The 21,134-nt window shown below is 43.0% G+C and overlaps 1 protein-coding gene across 1 annotated transcript; it reads left to right on the forward strand.

Moving 5' to 3' along the window:
* The first annotated feature begins 1,645 nt into the window (after positions 1–1,645).
* Positions 1,646–20,974, forward strand: LOC108667190. Its single transcript, XM_047884830.1, has 19 exons — positions 1,646–1,822; positions 6,259–6,851; positions 7,178–7,341; positions 7,729–8,318; positions 8,813–8,960; positions 9,224–9,389; positions 9,709–9,843; positions 10,289–10,400; positions 10,665–11,509; positions 12,234–12,337; positions 14,061–14,154; positions 14,278–15,244; positions 15,350–15,750; positions 16,260–17,133; positions 17,279–17,332; positions 17,648–18,639; positions 19,311–19,524; positions 19,994–20,115; positions 20,627–20,974. Exons 2-19 carry the CDS (start codon positions 6,291–6,293, stop codon positions 20,972–20,974), a joined length of 6,891 nt encoding a protein of 2,296 aa, XP_047740786.1. The 5' UTR covers positions 1,646–1,822; positions 6,259–6,290.
* The last annotated feature ends 160 nt before the right edge of the window (positions 20,975–21,134 follow it).

Raw genomic sequence — 21,134 nt, forward strand, 5'->3', positions numbered from 1 at the left:
TGAAAGCTTTTGCCGGTGAAGGTGTGTTTTACGATCGGTCCATAAAGAAGTGTTGATCGGTTCAAAATGACATAAGAACAGGTTCTTTTGAATAACCTATGGATTGGCACCATGACTCAGCGTAAATGGCTTTTCATTAAAAATTACCCGGCAATACATCTTAAAATTACCCGGCGACGCTTAGGGCTTGAAAACCCATATATTGGCGATGCTGCATCCACCCTCTGCGCCCTGGCATCCACAGACGTTAGTCTTATGTGCCTGGCTGGCTGCTAATTTCTGACACCTAACCTTTCACAATCTGTCGTGAAGATGTGAACGCATAAATCAACGTACAGAGATGATTTTAGTACTATTGGATTTGTCAGGATGTCAGCTTTAAGATGAACATAAAAATTGGAAAATCCAAAATTTTTGGCCAGATGCTCCCCTGAACAGTATTTACAGTTTTAAAGTCCAGGTATGGAATATATCTACTTGGCGAGCCGTGACTGAATTTTTTAAGCCATGGTTTTGTGGATTTGCCAGCCTTGATTCTATTTCTTTGAGCCATGAAATCTATTTCTTGGTCTGGCCATGAAAAGCCATTTACAAGCTGCAAACTTATTTACAAAGTCCAAGCACATATTACCCTAGATCGCTAAAAGCAGTCAAACAGCAAAACTGACATTTGTCTTTACTGAAGTGGCAACTGAACATGTGATAATGCAGTCTGACTGCTCTGACGTGACTGCAGCTATGCGATCTTCAAAGAAACTTTTTGGGTTGACTTGTTTTTATTACATTCTGTAGTATATTTTGGCATGAGCATCAAAGTACCATAGATTGCACCATCATTGCGGAAGTTGAAAATTTTATGAAACGACATGTTTGCAAAGTGCAAACCATGATTTTTTTTAATCAAACAAAAATACATGACATTAGAGCTGTGAGATTTCACACCTACTGAAATTATATTATATTAGGGCTGTAATATTTGAGAAAAAAAAGTAGGACTTCTCCAGCCCTGATGTACACATCTGCCTGTGCCAGTGCACTGCACCATTGCATAAATTGCACTTCCCTGACAAACATACTAATTTTTAGTACTATTGACAGAACTGGACTAGTGCACAGTAAGTGGACAATGACAGATTTAGGAGGAATATCTACAACTTGCCATGGAACTGAATAATTATTTAGAAATTCATGTTATTCCTTTTATTTTATAATATGACTGATGATGTCTTCTAATGAATATTCTATTACATGCTTGTTTGGAAAAATCCTACTTTTTTCTTAAATATAGCAGCTCTAATATCATATAATTTCAGTAGGTATGAAATCTCATGGCTTTAATGTCTCATATTTTTGTTTGACTGGAAAAATTGCCGTTTGCTCTTTGAAAATATGTCATTTCATGAAATTGTCAACTTTTGCAGTACTTCAATGCTCCTGCCAAAATATCCTGTATTACTTCATGATAAGGAGTCAACCCAAAATGTTTTGTTGAAGATCACATAGTTGCGGTCACGTCAGAGCGGTCAGATGGCTCGAAGAAATGGAATCCCAGTTTGCAAATCCATAAAACCACGGCTCATAAAATCCAGTCGCAGTTCAGAGAGTAGATATTTTCCTCACTAGATTCCATGTATTTTTGTTTTTATTTAATTATTTTACAGGATGAATGTAGATCACAGATCCATGAAATTAAAACTATGTATTTAACATTTCTTACTTTCTGTAATTTTAATGCTTGAATTTTTATTTACAGAATTTTCAGATGAAGTTTCAGGCTAGAATGAATTAGTGACACCCTTCTTTTCTGTGAATCATTATGCTAGTAAGTAGCTGATAATAGTGGTTGATAATATGACTGCAGGATATAAATAAAAACTATTCAAAAGTATATTAAAGTGACAATTTAGAACAAAGTCTCAATTTTTCTTTTATTCTGCTATACAAGTAAAGTTTATATTGGAAAATTTACCTCCAATGCATTTCAAGAGATGTCCCTGCTCAGTTCCGTGGATTGAGACATAGGATCAATTGTGCCGGTGTGGCCTAGAGTACAGCAAGTGATGGGTGAGCAGCTTTTATGGTGTGGTTGCTGCTGTTTGGTACCAGAAAGGTGAGTCATCAACGTGAGTATCAAGGCTCTGTACAAGACAAAACAGTAGCCTACTGTGAAGACTGTCTCACATTTAGGGTCTTGAAAATATACAATTATATAGTCAGATATGAAATAATAAATGAAAATTTCTTAATTTTACCCAAAAAATGTTGATAATTTATTAGCCTAAACATTTAAAAGAAATGAAAGTTATTGATAAGAGTAGATATTAAGACCAGAAGGAAAAGTTGCTTTAGGCCCTAAATTGATGGAATTATTTGGGATTTTACTCTACTGTTTTCAGAATAATTTTCATCTGAATCTCACAGAAGCTAAATTTTTAATTTGTAATCAGTTAATATTTGCATTATTTCAGTAAAATTATAACTTTTTGCAATTTTTTCATTGAGTGATAAAAAGATCCAACTTGCCATGAATTAATATGGATAGAAGCTTATGCTATTTAGGCCTAGCTAAAGCTATTGTAGGACATCAATTTGAGAATAGCTTACACTGCCTCTGGCAATCATACTCATTGAGAAGTACATAATCACATTAAAAATATTGCAAAAAATTTAATTATGTGAAATTAGAAATGCTGTTGGCTTAGCCTAATGGGGCTTGAAGGAACTAGTCTGAATTAGTATTGTTAATTAGAAGAACTACTTGGGCACAGGTCATAACTCAACAAATGACAAATTTGAATCTCCTGTGTCACAGCCTTCAACACATAACACACAGGCTTCAACACTGTTTTTCTCTATCATCATCATCATCATTAACTAAATTTAAATAGCAAATTATAACATTGTAGTTATGAACCTAGACTCTACACAGAACACTCTAACCTAAATAAATAATAAATTAATAATTTTGCAATGAATTACCTGTGCAGTCAGCACAGTCCACATCAATATTTTTCTGCTGATCTTTAAAATCTGTAGGTATTTTTTCTAGCCTCTGCTCATATGAAGCAAATATTACAGTCAGCCTCTAATGAAACATTCTATATTCTGATGTATGCTGTAAACTTGTAACTAATTCATTTTGCAAGAAATTTGTAGAAAAAAACTATCACATTTGCCCTGTCTTGACAACACTGAAAACGTAGCAAGAAAATACACAAGACAGTATTGGCGACTAACTTACTAAGAAACTCTAAAACCATTACAAAGGAAGGAGATGGTGTTAATAATAGTGTATATATTGTTATAATTTTTCTAGCTTAAATTTGTGACATCTAGTTTAACTGTATTTCACCAAGTATATCCAGTTAGCAAACAATCTGAAGTAATAATATATTCAATTGATATGGTTTAAATTGAAATGCCATCAAAAAATTTCCATTGAGTAATTATGACAGATCAAATAAAAAGAAAAACAAAGTAGAAAATTAAATGCTGTGGTTAAGGTATGATAAAATTTGAAAAAATAAGGACTCTACAATGGCAAAATAAGTGTTTAAAAATTACTTTTTAGAGACAACACTTCTAAAGAATACAGTGTTTCTGATGTTACACATCTACAATGAATTTCTAATTTTTTTATTATGTGAAAAAATTTAAATTTTCAAAATTATTTATTGTGTCAATTGATTCATGCATTGTCTCTGAATTTATGCAAGTGTGCAAAATTTCAGATCAATTGGAGAGGTAGAAGTGCGTTCAATATTGATTATACAATTTGTATCAGGCAGACAAACAAACAAACAACAAGAAGTGAAGTTAAAGAGAGGTGTTGTAAAAATAACAAGTATATGCATCAGTAACCTGTTACATCAGATTTCATGCAATGGCACTGGCATTGAAGGGAAAATGAAGCATCAAAACTATTATTCATGGGAAAGTTATTGCCAGCATCATGGGATATGTGCAAGATCAAAAGGACCCACTTTGTATTGACGGCAATTGTATTTTAATTGATACATAAAAAGATTATTAAAATCAACATTAAACAAATGCTGAATTATATCTTTTCTATTATGCAGCTGTGTTGTGATGTAATGTACAATGATAGACAAGTTGAATGAGCAAATGTTAAATTTTAAATTGAGTGTAAATTTGGGAGCATGAATGAGGCAGTCATAGATTTTAGGAAAGAATAGTAATAAACAGAATCAATGCACAGGCTACAATGAATTAAATTTCTGGCTGGTGTGGTAATTAGCTTTGATAACATTGTTCAAGCGAAGGGGATTGGGACAATATTTTGTGGATGACTTCTATTTTAACTTTGCTACCTTTCATACCTAAACAATCATATGCACAAAAATAAGACCAAAGATCAATAAAAAACCAAAAGGAGGCATAAAGAAAAGGAATAAGAAATAGGTTAGAATCAATTGAATGGAAGTAATTAACAAGAACCAGTAATGCCTTCAAGTTGCAATAGGACAGTGAGTATTAAAGAGTTGCAGTAGGTGTGACAATAATTCAAGTTACATAACCGTTAAAATGTTTTAAACCTGAGAGAAGTTTGATAGATGAACTAAACATTTAAAACCCAAAGTCAAAGAAAAATCAGTTTCAATATGATTGTGAAAACCTTAGCTGAGCATTCACCTAATTATTTGCAATCACTTGAGATTATATGAAAAGGTCTTGTGTTTGAGATCTAAATACTTTATTCATCAGAGTTCATGATTGATAAGTTATTTAATAGGACATGCCATCATTGTAGATTGTCTGTTTATGGCACTGAGAAATCAGTTCCCTAAACCTTTGAACAATGTCTATAGGTACGTACCTTAATTAAACTTGAATGATGTGCATAGGTACCTTTATTAAACCTTGAATGAAGTGCATAGGTACCTTAATTGAAGTTCAAATAAGAAAAATAGTGAAATTTTAGGAAAATGAACAGGTTTGATTGTGGCACAAAGTTATGGCAACCCATGGTCATGATGCAACAATCACTTTGATGTTTCAGATAAAAAGATCTACCATAGCAACAATTTTAATATGATCTTAATGCATGTATTGATCAAACCAACAAGCTTTATTTTTACGAGTTAGATTTGAGCTGCAAGATATACCTATGTAGCTTTAAAAAAATTCTCCACCATGAGGTTAACAACACATGAACATAAGCCCTTACTATGCAGTGTGTATCAATAAGCAGAAATGCAGCAAATGAGAAGGAATAGAACAGTAAGTATAAATAAATAATGCAAGTGACTTCTTGAAGTAGAAAGAAACATGAGAAATTAATTGACTATCATGAATGTACAAAATATCAACAGGAAAACATAACAAGGCAAACAGACATGAACAAATGAATAACTTGTCTTTAAATAACTTGAAGTTACTCCATATAGCAAACAATGTTCCTCAGAAATGGGTTTTTGAGATGTTTAAAAAAAGTAGGAACACGCTTTTGAATTGTAAACACCAATGATACCTATATAAACTTGTAGAAGAATGTTGAAGATAATTTGCAGTGAGATGCATATAACTTCCTACATCAAAGAGGTGTGGTTTATTCTACATCCACACTGGCCTTCATTGCCTCTATCACTTTGTTTTGTTATGGTTTCTCCACTGAAAGTGGATTGAGACTGGCAAGATTTTAATTTTAATGAAATTAAAGAAAGCATCTGCTTCCTTGCATTTGCTTTGCGCTGCTTCAATGATATTTTTGATGCTGTTGGTCACCGTTTGATGTTTACATTAGTTTCAAGATGCCCAGTGTATGAGTGCAATTATTTACCCAAACAGTAAAAAAAGGATCTTTACGTCTCCTAAGTATATTTTTATATCTCAAAATGAGTCAGGACTCTCATGACAACTGCTGCAAGTACGTTTATATGTTAAAATTTGTTTGAATTTCCTTAACTGTTAGAACTGATTCTCTTTAACTTTTATGTGTTGTTTTCTCTTACAGTTTGCTATTGTTGATTTCGCTTCTATCATAGAAGAATTAAATTGTGTATTAGTATAATTGTGGACCACATTATTTGTTTTTCCAAATGATGCTTTATGAGTAATGGATTTTTGTTCTTCTCTCTAAATGGATCTTACCCTTCACTAATTTATTTGCAATTTTTATTCCAGAGTTTTCTATATAAATAATTAAAGCTTTGTGGATCATTGAAAATCAATTATTATGAAGACCAATGACATTTTCTTTTTCATATGTGCTAAATTTAACATTTTTTCATTTTCCAGAGAAGTGAGGAGTCTTCCCGCTGAAAAACTGCATGATGAACCCAAACCTGCGAGGGCCTTTCCCTGGCCCCCTCCATGGACCTAACTTTGGTGTTGGTCAAATGAACCAACCAATCATTCCTAACATGAATCTGATGCCCAACACTTCAAATGATCAATTCAACATGAACCCAGGCCAAATGAATATGAATATGGGCCAAATAAATTCTAACATGGGCAATATGAACCTTAGTAGGGGTCATATGAATCCTAATGTTGGGCAAATGAACCCAAACATTGGTCAAATGAACAATATTAGAGGTCAAATGCAACCAAACATTGGGCTAATGAACCCTAATATAGGCCCAAGAAATTTTTACTCTGGCCCAATGAACCAAGTCATTGGTGGCATAAGTCACAACATGGACCCTGCCAGTCAGAACCATAATCTCATGAACCAGACAATGGGTTCAAATCTGGCTATACAAGGACAAATGAACCCTGTACCCCAGCAGCTGATTGTCCGACCCTCTCAGCCCACCCTCAGACCTCCTGGGGAAGAACAGACCCGCAGGTCTTCTCAAGATGGAGCTGAGATTGTGGCTCCTTTCAAGGTCTGTTGATATTAAACTCAGACTTGTAAGAGATATGTGGTCCATGTAAGGTTGAAATATTTCTCCAGGCTTTTTTAGAATTGCAATTTATGTGGCAAAATTGTCATCATTTTCACAATTTCTTGTAGTATTATGCATTGCAAGTTTTATAACTATTCTATCTCTAGGTAGAGATTTATTGATATCAGTCAGAACAAGCATTTTTTTATGCTATGCAAGTCCATTTGTCCATCTAATTTTATTATGTCCTAGTCAACATGTCTCACATTGTGACATGTAACATGTCCTTATCAACATGTCATTGCTATGTCTCTCTGGACATGCAGCACCAGGAGAAGATGTTCCTGCCTGGCGTGTGTGTGTCGCTGCAGGAGGCGCCCCTCAGGCAGATGCTACTGGCCCACTTGGGCCCTATCAGCGCAAGGACAGGGGTCGTCCCCCAGCTCCGTGGCGGGGGCCTCTCAGGAGAGAAACTTCATTTTTATGTTGGGTGTGTAACCCCACAATGAGGGTGACAACATATTGATGTTGATTGATTCCATGAAGTTTTTATATTATAGTGTTTTTTTCAGTTTTGAGATGCATACAAATAAAGATCTTATTTCTTGAAATCCTTGTTAAATACTTAACAGTTAACCTTTTGTTATAAAACTTGATAAATGAATTCATTTCTTGTTTGTAAACTTTTATATAATTATAAAAGAGAGTTTTAGAAATCAAATTAAGCTAAATTAATTTTATTTGCTTTTTACAGCAGGATTAGGACCCACTGCTTAAATAAATTGATTTTATTTTTTTGTTGATAAATCTAATTTTTCACAACTATTGAAGAGAATTGTATAATAAATTAAAGTTGTATGTTATTTGAATATTACAGCTCTAATGATGAACGGAGCTTTGCGGAGGCCAAGCGCTTGGTCATCGTGCTAGTGCAGTCAGTCGTGGCAGAGATGCAGGAGCTCATGGCAGAGCAGGCAGAGGCGGCTGATGTCTCCTCCTCCCCAGCACCACAAACATCTTGTGTTCCTTCATCCCCAACTGCTGTAGTCACTACTGCAGCTGCACCAATTACGCCTATTTCAGCTGCAGCAACTGATGCTCCAAAGACTACAACTCAGACTATTGGCAACTTGCAGCTGAAGCCTGGAGGACAGCCTCGCGGCAAGCTGCCTGTACCGAAGAGCATCGAAGACCCAGTAAATGTTTTTGGCTCTGTTAATGTTGCTACCATTTCCCAAGAAGAAAAGCAGGAAAAAGTTAAAAATGCAATCGCTGACCAGAAGTTCATTTTTGAGAATAAGTTGAGAACAGTGAACCCTGTGACCTCACTGGACACTTCAGGTGGAGGTGATGATGTGGAGGTGGAGGTGGTGCAATCGAGTACTCAGGCGGAGCAGGAGCGCAAGCGCTTGGAGCAGTTGCAGAAAGCCGTTGACATTCTTGGGTGTCTTGATAAGCGCAAGGAAGGTGAATCTTAATCAAATTTGCTAGCAAATGTGAAATAATACTAATTTTTTGTCTGCCTCTGCCATAATTGATAGTTTTTCATCATTGTACCCTGTTATCAACTTACCTTCATATATTGCTATATCTACACGGAATCTCTTTATATTTTACCTATAGAAAACATGACAAAACTGCTAGAGTGCAACATGAATCTTTGCAATCATTATGTCAGAGTACACTCACCAAGCACAGAATTTTTATGTAAAATAGTATTGATGTTATTATGTTATGAATGTCTTCAATAGATTCATGTTCCTTCAACTCCAAAAATTGATTTGTGTATGTACACTACCGTACATATGTTATTGACTTATTGTTGGAACAAATATCAGTTCTATTCATTTCATATATAATGTTTTGATGCATTTCCTTTTATTGATTGTATTAATTATTTGACAGGTTTATTTGTGTTATGTTCTGATATTATATTTCATGACAATTCCTCATTCCTGCAGTGCCTGAAAGCATCAGCAGCCCTCCCCTGATTGTGAGGGAGGTCATCCACAACTCCCCCCCAAGGGGACCTCCCTTGCAACACATCCCCACACCCCAGTCCCACAGGGGGCGCTGGGTATCAGGGGCAGCAGCGGCCTTCCCCCAGCGGTGAGTGAAAAAATATGGTCAATTTATGTGAGTTATTTGGTAATTTTTAAATATTTTAAATTAGTTTAAATTCCAGTGTAATTTTACAATATAACAGCATTTTGTAGAGTTTTAGATTTTTACTACTGAGTGTACTCGTATTTTATGAAATTTTTAAAAATTAATGATGGAACTTGTCTCTGAAATGTTCTCATCCAAGATTTTAAAGAATTTTTTGAAGTTTTTTGAAGAAGATTTTGAATTTTAAAGTTTTGTTGTTACAGGCAAACCAGCTTGCGGCTGGAGCCCAAAACAGGAACCCTGCCTGCCCACCTCCAGCAGCGGCTGGGAGATAAGGGACCCCCTGACCCCAACCCCAACCCCAGCCCCACCAATAAGCGAAGTAGGAGGAGGAGAAACAAGAACAAGCGCCATGAAGATGAGGTTCAGGTGGATAAACTTAACATTTAACTTATTTTGTTAGAATTTTCTGATTGAGCTGAGGGTAGTTTCAGGAGAAATAAGTACTATATGAAAAAACGTATTTTCGATTGGCTGGTAAAATAAAAGCATGCTGAAGTTTTGTTGAACATAATTTAATAATAATGCATAATGCTGAACATGGCATAAAAATAGTACATACATAATGTTGAACATAATATGAAGAGGCTTGATCGTTCAAGCAAATTCTATATTTAGTTATATGAAGTATTGCAACAATATGTATTATTTATTATCTAATATAACTTTGTATTCTCTGATGCTGCAGGTGATTTCGGAAAAACGCGTTCCCCACATTGAGGTTGAGAACTCAACCCCCGCCCTTCCTCCCCCTCCTCTCATTGACCCCGCACTTGATTACCTCTACAACCCCACCGTGGTGGACACCATCCAGCGCACCAAGGTGAGTTCGACCATAGAACCCACCAAGCTGAGCCCCATCACAACCAAACCAAGTTGAGCCCCGCCATAGAACCCACCAAGCTGAGCCCCATCACAACCTAACCAAGTTGAGCCCCGCCATAGAACCCACCAAGCTGAGCCCCATCACAACCCCATTAAGTTGAGCCCCGCCATAGAACCCACCAAGCTGAGCCCCATCACAACCCCACCAAGTTGAGCCCCGCCATAGAACCCACCAAGCTGAGCCCCATCACAACCCCACCAAGTTAAGCCCCGCCATAGAACCCACCAAGTTTAGCACAACCTCACCAAGTTAAGCCCCACCATTTTGCCTCCAAGTTTAGCCCAACGATGTATTCCAGATAAAATGTCTCGTCAATTACCACGGCTCTGCGTGCAAACTGCAACGATGTATGATGAATAATGTTATGCATGATGTTTTGCAGGAGGGAGCAAAGGGAGAGCAGGAGGGCAGGCTGCAGGTTGCCTACCTGCCGGACGCTGACATCTTTGGGGAGAGCGAGGAGCCCTACAGTGACCTGCTCTCCCCCCCACCAGGTCAGTACAGTGACTTGTTATCCCCACCTCACCTTATAATATATTACAGTTTGTTGTAGTAAGTTATATATGCAGTTAAGGTGGAGTTATATATGTATGTTAATCCGTGATCAATGGAAACCATCTGTCATTGAAGAATATTCTTTCAGCATCGTAACTTACAAGTCTGCCTAAAATGCGTGATTGCGTGGCTTCTCGTTTTTTGTTCTATTGTTATGGAATTCTTACTGATTCTGAAGGCTGTATTCACACGTTTTTATTCAGATCAAAGGCAGGAGAGGAGGCGGGATGGCCGAGGGCGGGGTTTCCGTGAACCGCCTCGTGGTTGGCATCCTGAAGCTCCGCCTCTCCGCGGTGGGATGGCTAATCAGCGACGAGGTTTCCCACACCCGCGAGGAAACCTCCAACGTCGGGACAGCTTCCCACCTCGACACGATGACCTTGTCCACCGACGGAATATTCCCCCACATCGGTATGGGGATGCCTCCCGTTACGATGAAACTCCACCCCCTCGTCGCAATTCAGCCAATCAGGAACCACGTTTTGGAGACACTCCTCCCACACGCCGCACATCAACCAATCAAGAGTCCATGCGGCCTAATGACACTCCTCAACCGCGCCGTACGTCTACTAATCAGGATGCACCGCGTCAAGATGCTCCGCCTTCTCATCGAAACTCGTCCAATCCTGAGCCTGCTAGCGCTGAAGCCGAGCACGCAATAATAGAAGAGAAACTGCGCGCAAATTTCGAGCGCGAGCGCAGCCTGGAGCGCAGGGAGAAGTTATTGGAGCAGCGCGAACGCCAGGAGCGCGATGCGCGACGGGTGCGGTACGAGAGGTACGAGCGCGAGCGTCGCTTCGAGAAGGCAAGGCGGGACCGCGAGAACTGGGAGAAGAGCGAAGGCGAGCGGCGCGAGAGATACGAGCGCGAGAAGGCCTTCATGGAGGAGCGCGAGCGCGAAGTGTATGAGCGATATGAGCTCGAGCGAAGGAAGCGATTCGAGGGCGAGCGGCGTGACTGGGAGGAGCGAGAGCGACGTAAATTGAGGGAGGAGCTTGAGGAAGAGATGGCGGCCGAAAGGGAGGCCAAAATGGGTGGACGGACTGGGGTGAGTCATGTGGGAGTAGTTACGGAGGAGGTAGAATGTGCATTAGGTTAATAATGTGGGAGGAATATCGAGATAAGAGAGGTGCATTAGGTGAATGGAGTGAGTCATGTGATAGGAGTTTTGAGCTAGGAGGAGCATTAGGTTAGTCATGTGGGAGGAGTTACGATGTGGGAGGTGCATTAGGTGAGTCATATGGGAGAAGTTACGAGGTGGGAGGTGCATTAGGGGAGTCATGGGGGAGGAGTTGCGAGGTAAGAGGTGCATTAGGTGAGTCATGGGGGAGGAGTTACGAGGTGGGAGGTGCATTAGGTGAGTCATGGGAGGAGTTACGAGGTAGGAGGTGCATTAGGTGAGTCAAATGGGAGGAGTTACGAGGTGAGAGGTGCATTAGGTGAGTCATGGGGGAGGAGTTACGAGGCGGGAGGTGCATTAGGTGAGTCATGTGGGGGAAGTTACGAGGTGGGAGGTGCATTAGGCGAGTCATGTGGGAGGAGTTGCGAGGTAGGAGGTGCATTAGGTGAGTCATGTGGGAGGAGTTATGAGGTGGGAGGTGCACTAGGTGACAGATGTGGGAGGAGTTACGTAAGGGGAGCTGTTTTCGGCGAATGGAGTGAATCATGTGGGTAGAGTTACGTAGTGATGGTGGAGCACAAGGTGGTGATGACGTAACGTACAACATTGCTGTGTGGGTGATGACGTATATTAATGCACGTTACGTCGCCAGGATCCCGTGGTTTACGTCAGCAACGTCTGCCCCGCCAGCGACGAGGCGACGCTCCATCGTCACTTCTCGCACTACGGCAACGTCACCAGAGTCGTTATCATCCGGTGAGTGGTGACGATGGTGATGATGTTGATGGTTGTGATGATGGTCTTGATAACGATGGTGACGGTTGTGATGATGGTCTTGATAACGATGGTGACGGTTGTGATGATGGTCTTGATAACGATGGTGATGGCTGTGATGATGGTCTTGATAACGATGGTGATGGCTGTGATGATGGTCTTGATAACGTTGGTGATGGCTGTGATGATGGTCTTGATAATGATGGTGATGGTTGTGATGATGGTCTTGATAATGATGGTGACGGCTGTGATGATGGTCTTGATAATGATGGTGACGGCTGTGATGATGGTCTTGATAATGATGGTGACGGTTGTGATGATGGTCTTGATAATGATGGTGACGGTTGTGATGATGGTCTTGATAATGATGGTGACGGCTGTGATGATGGTCTTGATAATGATGGTGACTGCTGTGATGATGGTCTTGATAACGATGGTGATGGTTATGAGGGCCTTTTTTATATATCGTTAATTTAATTTACATTGCTTAATTTCAAAATTCTTATCATTACTAATTATGTTAATTTATCTTACATAAATCATGCGCCGCTGACATTCGAGGGAGGAAAAATGTATGGGTCATAGTGACAAACTTGGTCCATGTAGCAATGGTACGTCCTTTTTTTTTTTTTTTTTTTTTTTTTGATGCGGCAAAAGCGCTTCAATTTTTTTGACAAATTTATCTGAGTGATAATCTGAGTGAAATTTATCTGAGTGAATTTATCTGATATTTTAATCTATCTGAGTGTACGTCATCAAAGATATCCTCGTGATTGGAATAGCGTTGGATTTTAGCCTGACTTTTTGTATTGTTATATCTTAACAGCAAAATTTGTGTGATTGAACTCAAACTTGATGGGTTTTACACGTCAGATTTAGACCTGAAGCTGCTAAAATTGTGTTTACGGAATGAGCTTTTTAATACAAAATAAATACAACAAAGTTTTGCTAGCTTGCCCAACTGCCGTGCTTCCAAAACTTGTCTAAATACATGTTGCGGTCTAAGTACGCGTAGCGGCCTAAGTACACATAGCGGCCTATGTACACTTAGCGGCCGCACCACGACAAGTGGTGAGTTCATAAGTTCATTTAAGGCCTAAGTACTCGTAGCGGCCTAAGTACACATAGCGGCCCAAGTACTCGTAGCGGCCTAAGTACACGTAGCTGCCTATTTATCGTCAGTGATTGGCTGACGACAAGTGGTGAGTTCATAAGTTCATTTAAGGCCTAAGTACTCGTAGCGGCCTAAGTACACATAGCGGCCCAAGTACTCGTAGCGGCCTAAGTACACGTAGCTGCCTATTTATCGTCAGTGATTGGCTGACGGAGTTACCCTTGCAACTCTTTTCGATGGTGCGCATTCAGAGAAATAAGAGACTTTGTCCAGATAGCGATACACGTTTGCCTTTGTGTGGGTCATCGTGACTAAGTTTCGCCCGACATAAGATCGAATCTGTGACCTTAGTACCTTATGATGATTTCGGGACTTCCTAGTCCCCGGTCACGCTGATGCGCCGCCTTTGTCGGCCGCCGTCTCCGAGTCGTCGCTATAGGCAGGTCACCCCGAACTCTGGGTGATCTTACATGAAAAAAGTGTGTCACTATTAGAACAATATTAGCCATACATTTGTACTAGTACATCTCCTGACATTATCGTCTATTGTTCATTGAAGTGTATAACTGACCGGAGTGTTTGGTCTCACAGAACCCGCCAGAAGAACGTCCTACAGGCTGAGGTTCACTTCGAGAAATGGGCCCAGAGCAATCGGGCCGTCAGGGCCATACCTGGGGCCCATACAGCAATAACATGTAAGGCTAATGATTGTCATGTCATTTCCATAGCAATAACATGTAAGGCTAATGATTGTCATGTCATTTCCATAGCAATAACATGTAAGGCTAATTATTCTCGTGTCCCGTAGGTTGATGGGTACACGCTGCGGGTGGGGCTGGACCCCCCACAGATCGGGGGGGCCATCACTCGCATGGACGAACTCAAGATCCAGCGCAAGCCTGAGAGCTTCGACGAGATTCTCCTCAAGTACAAAATGCAGGCCGAGATCAAGAAAAGCCTCGGAAGAGTGGGCCAAACTGGGCCCACTAACCGGGCCAATCAGACAATGGGACGTCCCGCCCCTCCCGTGGGCCGGGTTGACCCACTTATACGCAAGTCTAAACCGCCACCACCGAGTGATGACGTCATTATAGTTGCCGTGGACCCGGCCCCAGCCGTTGCCCGAACACCCTTAGCCCCTCTAGACCCCCTAGGGAAGGAAGTGGCCGAAAAGCGACCGATGTACTACGAGAAAAGCGACATACAAAAACAAGTTTTTTCGGAAACCCTCAAGAAAATTTCGTCTTCTGAGAAGAAACGCAACCGGGACCGTAAATTGATCATGGTCCTAGACCCTGACATGCCTTACCATGACGGGTCCTTGGTGGCCCAGTGCGAGTACCCCATCCTATCTGGGGCCCTAGACTCGGAGTCCTGCCTCGACATGGTCGTGGCCCACCACAACGCCCTAGGGGCCCGGGGCCCGCACTTGTACGTGTACGTCGTGATGCCCTCACTGGGGCTATTGAGTGACCACATGGTAGGGGAATTACTTCCCCATGCCGTGAGGAAAAGCGTGCTGAAGGCTGATCACCTGCAAGCGTTTGCACACCGCCAGGCGCTGAAGCGCCTCGTCAAGTCCCTGCACAAGCACCTGAAGAGAACTGCAGCTGCTGATCCTAAGTACCTGGCGGCAGAGATGCAGATGTGGTTACAGCTGCTGGCTACAGCTGCAGCTGATCTGGACGCGTTCCTTGCAGCTGTACAGAGGGACGACAAAAGCGTCAGGGACGCCAAGATGGACGACTCGGATGTCCCCAGACAGGACGGTGAAGGTATAAAGTATTCTCAGACATAATTAATAATTATTTATCATTCCGTAAATTCTCAAAAATAATCTAAACTAAGACGAGGTTTTTACACTTCTTTATTTTGTACAGGTTCGCTACCGACGAAGTCTGCGACGCTGGTGGCTCTATTTGAAGTCCTTGCCCGCCTCGTCAAGTCCCGACATGCCCAAGTCCCAGACGTCGAGATCCTCGTCTCCGACGTGGCATCAGGGGATGAACCAAACCCGGGGACCGTGGGGAACAAACAACCCCAAGGGAGTGGGAAATGCTCTAAAGATGGGGAGGTGTTACAGCTGCTCATGAGGCGGATGCTGCACGAGCATCTGCTGCTGCGTACAGCTGCTGTAGCTGCTACTGCAGGTGCAACTGGCATTGCAGGTGCAGATGGAGCGCCTAAGGACAGCCTGGCAATTGCCTTCACGGAGTTCGCCTTAGATTGGATTTCCTCCAAAGAAGTCAAGAAGGCCCTGGCCCAACTCAAGAAAGTGAAGGTAAGAAGGCCTTGGCCCAACTCAAGAAAGTGAAGGTAAGAAGGCCGTGGCCCACCTCAAGAAGGTGAAGGTAAGAAGGCCCACCTGCTGCTGCTGCTCTTGTATTCCTAACTGATAATCAGGCCTTCTCTTAGAGCTCCAATAAGACTGAAGAGGAGAAAGAGAGCGCCTTAAAATGTATGATCGAAATACTAGGATAAGGCGGTGGTTCAACGCAGGTTTGGCGTAATACAATTAATGTCAACATAATACTTCTGCCAGAGACTGCCTGGACTTTGAACCAAACGGTTACGTCTTACTTTAAAAGGGCATAATTGGGTGTAATTACTTTGCGGGTCACGTAATTAACGGTAATTTTGCGGTGCATCAATTATTTAGACTTGAACTTTGCAAAAATAATAAGAAATGTTTGATTGGTGCTGCTGTAGTTGGTTCGTTGGTAACAATCTTTAGGGACTTGATGAATTATCATTGATAATTAAACTTAATCTATAAACTTGTATTTTCAGTTGTTGGAGAAGCGCGAGGACCAGGAGGAGGTGGTCGCCTGCCTCTTCAAGGGCGTGCGTCTCCTGAACTGCCTGAGCCGCGGCGCCTGGTGTCAGCTGGGCTGCCCCACGCCCCTCGTGGCGTCCCTCAACGACACCCTCAGGGAGGAAGGGGAGGTCGAGGAAGGGGAAGTTGACGGGGATGAAGCTCCTTCTGCTGGGGAGATAACCACAAGTGAGGGCAAGACAGAGATGGAGAAGATTGTCCTGGAGAGACAACGAGTTGAGAAGGAGAAGCAGCTGCTCCAGGAAGAGAAGAGGAAGGTGGAGCAGATGAAACGCTCCATGGAGGAAGAGCGGCGTCAGCACCTTCTGCTGATGGCCAAGACGGCCCTGAGTAACGTGCCATCTGTCCAGGTTATTCCATCTGGAAAACAGGGTGCGAAAATCCAGAAGGCGTCTATTGATGCGACCAGCCACCAAAAAGCCGCTAAATCAACAAAAAATGTTGCCCCTTTACAACCAGCGGCTAAACCCAGGGTTGGGGGAGCTGATAAGGAACCAACAGGACCCAACCCCCCAGGGGGAGGTGGGGCGTTGGGCGTCGTGACGTCGGGCACGCAGCAAGAGATGGAGGACCTCAAGCGGCTGCTGGAGGAAGAGCTTGCGGCCATCGGCGTCAGCGCGGACGAAGTCATGGCTGACGACACTCTTCCTGCTGGAGCTGATGACGCTCTTCCTGCTGGGGCTGACGAAGGCCCTAGTGCTGCGGCTGATGACGCTCTACCTGCTGGGGCTGACAAAGCCCCTACAGCTGCGGCTGATGAAGCCCCTAGTGCTGGAGCTGGCGTTGGGGACACTCCTCCTGCCCGAAACGATGTCATCAGCGAGCCAGGTAAATATTTTTTCCCTTCATTTGTTAACAATCTCAAATCTTGTGGAGTAATGAAGTTTGTGCTTGATGAATATTTAGCTTTGACTTCAATATTTCGAACTGAAGTTGTGATTAGCAGGATTTATAGTCCCTTATTTCCCCTCAGACGAGCCCGCTGCAGATCCCCACATGGAGGAAGGGGAGCTTACTTCACCTCCCCGTGAGTTTTGGGTTGAAACAAATCTTTGCCAATCATAAATAAACTCAAAAGTAATATCGTAGTATTTTAGTTGTCAATTTTTGTTGGAAAAATTTTTATGGGTAATAAAAAGTAAATTTAAATGGCCAGGAAAAGTATGACGGTTTTCGTAAGATAAATTTTCGGATAATTGATTGGTAATCGCGAGAGAAAATTGATTAAATGGAAACGGTAGACATGTGTCGAATGTGGGATACCAAGGCGTATATGTCTGGCCAATATGTTACTGATCTGTTATCACTTATCTATGTATTGATGTTAATTACCATCACACAGGGAAGCGCTCGTCCAACAGACGAGGCAGGCGACATCAGCGCAACGCAGACGACGTGTCTGACGTGTCGGACGCCCCCATGCTGTCTGACGACGACGACGCCGGGACGAAGAGTGAAACGTTGCTTGAGTTCGCGGAGTTACCGCCACCTGCCACTGCCCTATCACATACACCCCCACCACCTGTTGCCGTCCAACCACCTGTCACCAGCCAACCAGCTGTTAACGGTAAACCAGCTGTCACCAGCCAACCCCCTGTCGGCGGTCAACCACCTGTCAGTGGTCAACCACCTGTTAGCAGTCAAACACCTGTCAGTGGTCAACCAGCTGTTAGTGGTCAACCACCTGTCACCAGCCAACCGCCTATCAGCAGTACACCACCTCCTAGCGATCAACCACCTGTCAGCGGTCAACCAGCTGTCACCAGCCAACCACCTGTTGTCAGCGGTCAGCCACCTGTCAGTGGTCAACCAGCTGTTAGTGGTCAACCACCTGTCACCAGCCAACCACCTGCCGCAGCTGCAGCTGCCTCAACTTACTGGTCCATCAAGCAGAAGCTCAATTCAAAGAAAAAACTGTCAAAAGCTGAAATCCAGGCGATGATTGGTCCTAAGCACGTTTCTCCGTCGTCCAATCAGAAACCTCAAAACGATTCTAAGCTAGCATCTGATTGGTCGGTTCCTGATGAGTTGGCTACCTCTGATTGGTCGACTGCCAAGCGGCAGACTAAAGATGCTGCTGATTGGTCAGCAACTGAGCAGCCGTTGAAAACGGGCAGTGATTGGACGAAGGCTTCAGAAGAATCTGGTGATTGGCTGACGACGATGCAGAACATGTGGGGCCGAGGGGACAAATATAAGGGAAAGGAGAGGCGCAACAAAGGGGGTTACCTCATGGCTCCCCCACCCCTCCTCTCCCCCGAGGAGGAGATCATCGAGAACAAGAGGAAGAGGAAACCGCGCCAGCGTCGTGACCTGCACAGCGACCTGCGCAAGGTGAGTCAAAACCTGCGCAAGGTGGGTCAAAACCTGCGCAAGGTGAGTCAAAACCTGCGCAAGGTGGGTCAAAACCGGTGCAAGGTGGGTCAAAACCTGTGCAAGGTGGGTCAAAACCTGCGCAAGGTGGGTCAAAACCTGCGCAAGGTGAGTCAAAACCTGCGCAAGGTGGATCAAAACCGGCACAAGGTGGGTCAAAACCTGCGCAAGGTGGGTCAAAACCTGCGCAAGGTGGGTCAAAACCGGTGCAAGGTGGGTCAAAACCGGTGCAAGGTGGGTCAAAACCGGTGCAAGGTGGGTCAAAACCTGTGCAAGGTGGGTCAAAACCTGCGCAAGGTGGGTCAAAACCTGCGCAAGGTGAGTCAAGTGTTTTTTTTTTTTTTTTAGGCCACAAAATGATTCCTCAATTTTCTTTGAGGCATTTTGTCTGTGAAAATTTTTTCTGTTGCTTAAAGATAGGATTTATAAAACAAACACTAGGATTTTTTAAAGCAAACTGGATTTTTTCTAAACAAATACAACTATTAGAAAAAGCACAAGGGAGTTTTATTTAAAACAAACACGTTTTTTTTTAAACAGCAGGATTTATTCAAAACAAGATCCTGTTTTTTTTTAAAGCAAACACTAGGATTTTTTTCAAGAAAAGTTTTGACTTCATTTGATGTGTGCAGGCGGCCATCGGTGGCCCCACAGCCCCAGAGGACAGGATTGGCCCCAACGCAGCCCAGTTCCTGGCGGACGAGGAGGCCTACCAGGCCTCACTGGGGGGGCGGGGCAAGCGGACCCGGGGGGAGGAGGACGGGGAGGAGGGGGATCACACCCCCGCGGCAGAACAGCCAAACAAAAAACAAAAGACGAACAACAAAAACAACAACAGCAATGCTGGTGAGGGAAGAGGGGGGGTTGTGGTGGGGGAAGTGTGGGTTAATTATGTTGAGGGGCCATACCTAATATCTCTAATTACCATCTATCTAATTGAATTTTCTTCGACCATTAACTCCTGCTAACCCTTCTTTTTGTGCACAATATTGTTTGTATAACAGTGTTTGTGTTGACAGTGTCAGTTCAGCAGTGTTAGCGTTGACAGTGTCAGTGCAGCAGTGTTTGTAGAACAGTGTTTGTGTTACAGTGTCAGTGCAGCAGTGTTTGTAGAACAGTGTTTGTGTTACAGTGTCAGTGCAGCAGTATTTGTACAGCAGTGTTTGTACAACAGTGTTTGTAGAGCAGTGTTTGTGTTACAGTGTTTGTACAACAGTGTTTGTACAGCAGTGTTTGTGTTACAGTGTCAGTGCAGCAGTGTTTGTACAGCAGAGTTTGTGCAGCAATGTTTATACAGCAGTGTTTGTTTTTACAGTGTCGGTGCCGTACCTGCGCTACGTGCCCGACAACCACGACTTCCGTCAGTTCCTGTATTGCTACAGCAACAAACACCGCCAGCGTCTCACCAAACTCAAACAACTCCAGCAAAAACTCCCCGTGAGTTATAAACACCTTTTTTTTTTTGTTGTCCGTGTTCAACATAATTATTTTTCATGATTTTATAAAATTATAATTTATATATTTTTATGATCCATTATTTTCTTGTTATTTTTATATATTTTATGATCTATTTTTTATGTTATTATTTTATATTTTGTATGATTCATTTTGGCCGCCAGAATGAGACGCTGCCTGATGGTTATCTTTACCGCCTTAATAAACTAAGTGCAATATTTACTGTACTAATTAATGGCTTAATTAGTTGTTCCATAATTGATAGAAGGCTTAATGAGTGAGTGATGTAGGCAAATTAGGTAATGGATCATTAATGAAGGTGATGTAGCTTTAGTAATGAAGGTGATGTAGCATTAGTAATGAAGGTGATGTAGCGTTAGTAATGAAGGTGATGTAGCGTTAGAAATGAAGGTGATGTAGCGTTAGATAATGAAGGTAATGAAGCGTTAGTAATGAAGGTGATGTAGCGTTAGTGATGAAGGTGATGTTGCAGGTTGTGGAGGCCCCGATGTTGACGCGGGCCCCAGTCAACATCTGCTCCTTCGTGGTGCTGGTGTCCCTCCAGGGGCCCGAAGGAGGCCTTGCCCTCAAGTGGGCCCACGACCTGGCCCACACCTTTGGCTTGGCCCACCTACCCGTCCGCCACCAAGGTGGGTTGCTGTCCCGCCTGGGCCCCACTGGCACTGGGGACTGTCCCGCCTGGGCCCCACTGGCACTGGGGACTGTCCAGCCTGAGACCCACTGTGACTGTCCCGCTAGGGCCCCACTGAGGACTGTACGAAGTGCCATGCTCGTTTGTCGCCCCCTGCCGCCCGTCACCCCTGACGCCCGTCACCCCTGACGCCTGTCACCCCTGACGCCTGTCACCCCTGACGCCTGTCACCCCTGACGCCTGTCACCCCTGACGCCTGTCACCCCTGATGCCTGTCACCCCTGACGCCTGTCACCCCTGACGCCTGTCACCCCTGACGCCTGTCACCCCTGACGCCTGTCACCCCTGA

The sequence above is a fragment of the Hyalella azteca genome, unplaced genomic scaffold (genome assembly GCF_000764305.2).
Source record: "Hyalella azteca isolate HAZT.00-mixed unplaced genomic scaffold, Hazt_2.0.2 contig16259, whole genome shotgun sequence".
NCBI classification, from domain to species: Eukaryota; Metazoa; Arthropoda; class Malacostraca; order Amphipoda; family Hyalellidae; genus Hyalella; species Hyalella azteca.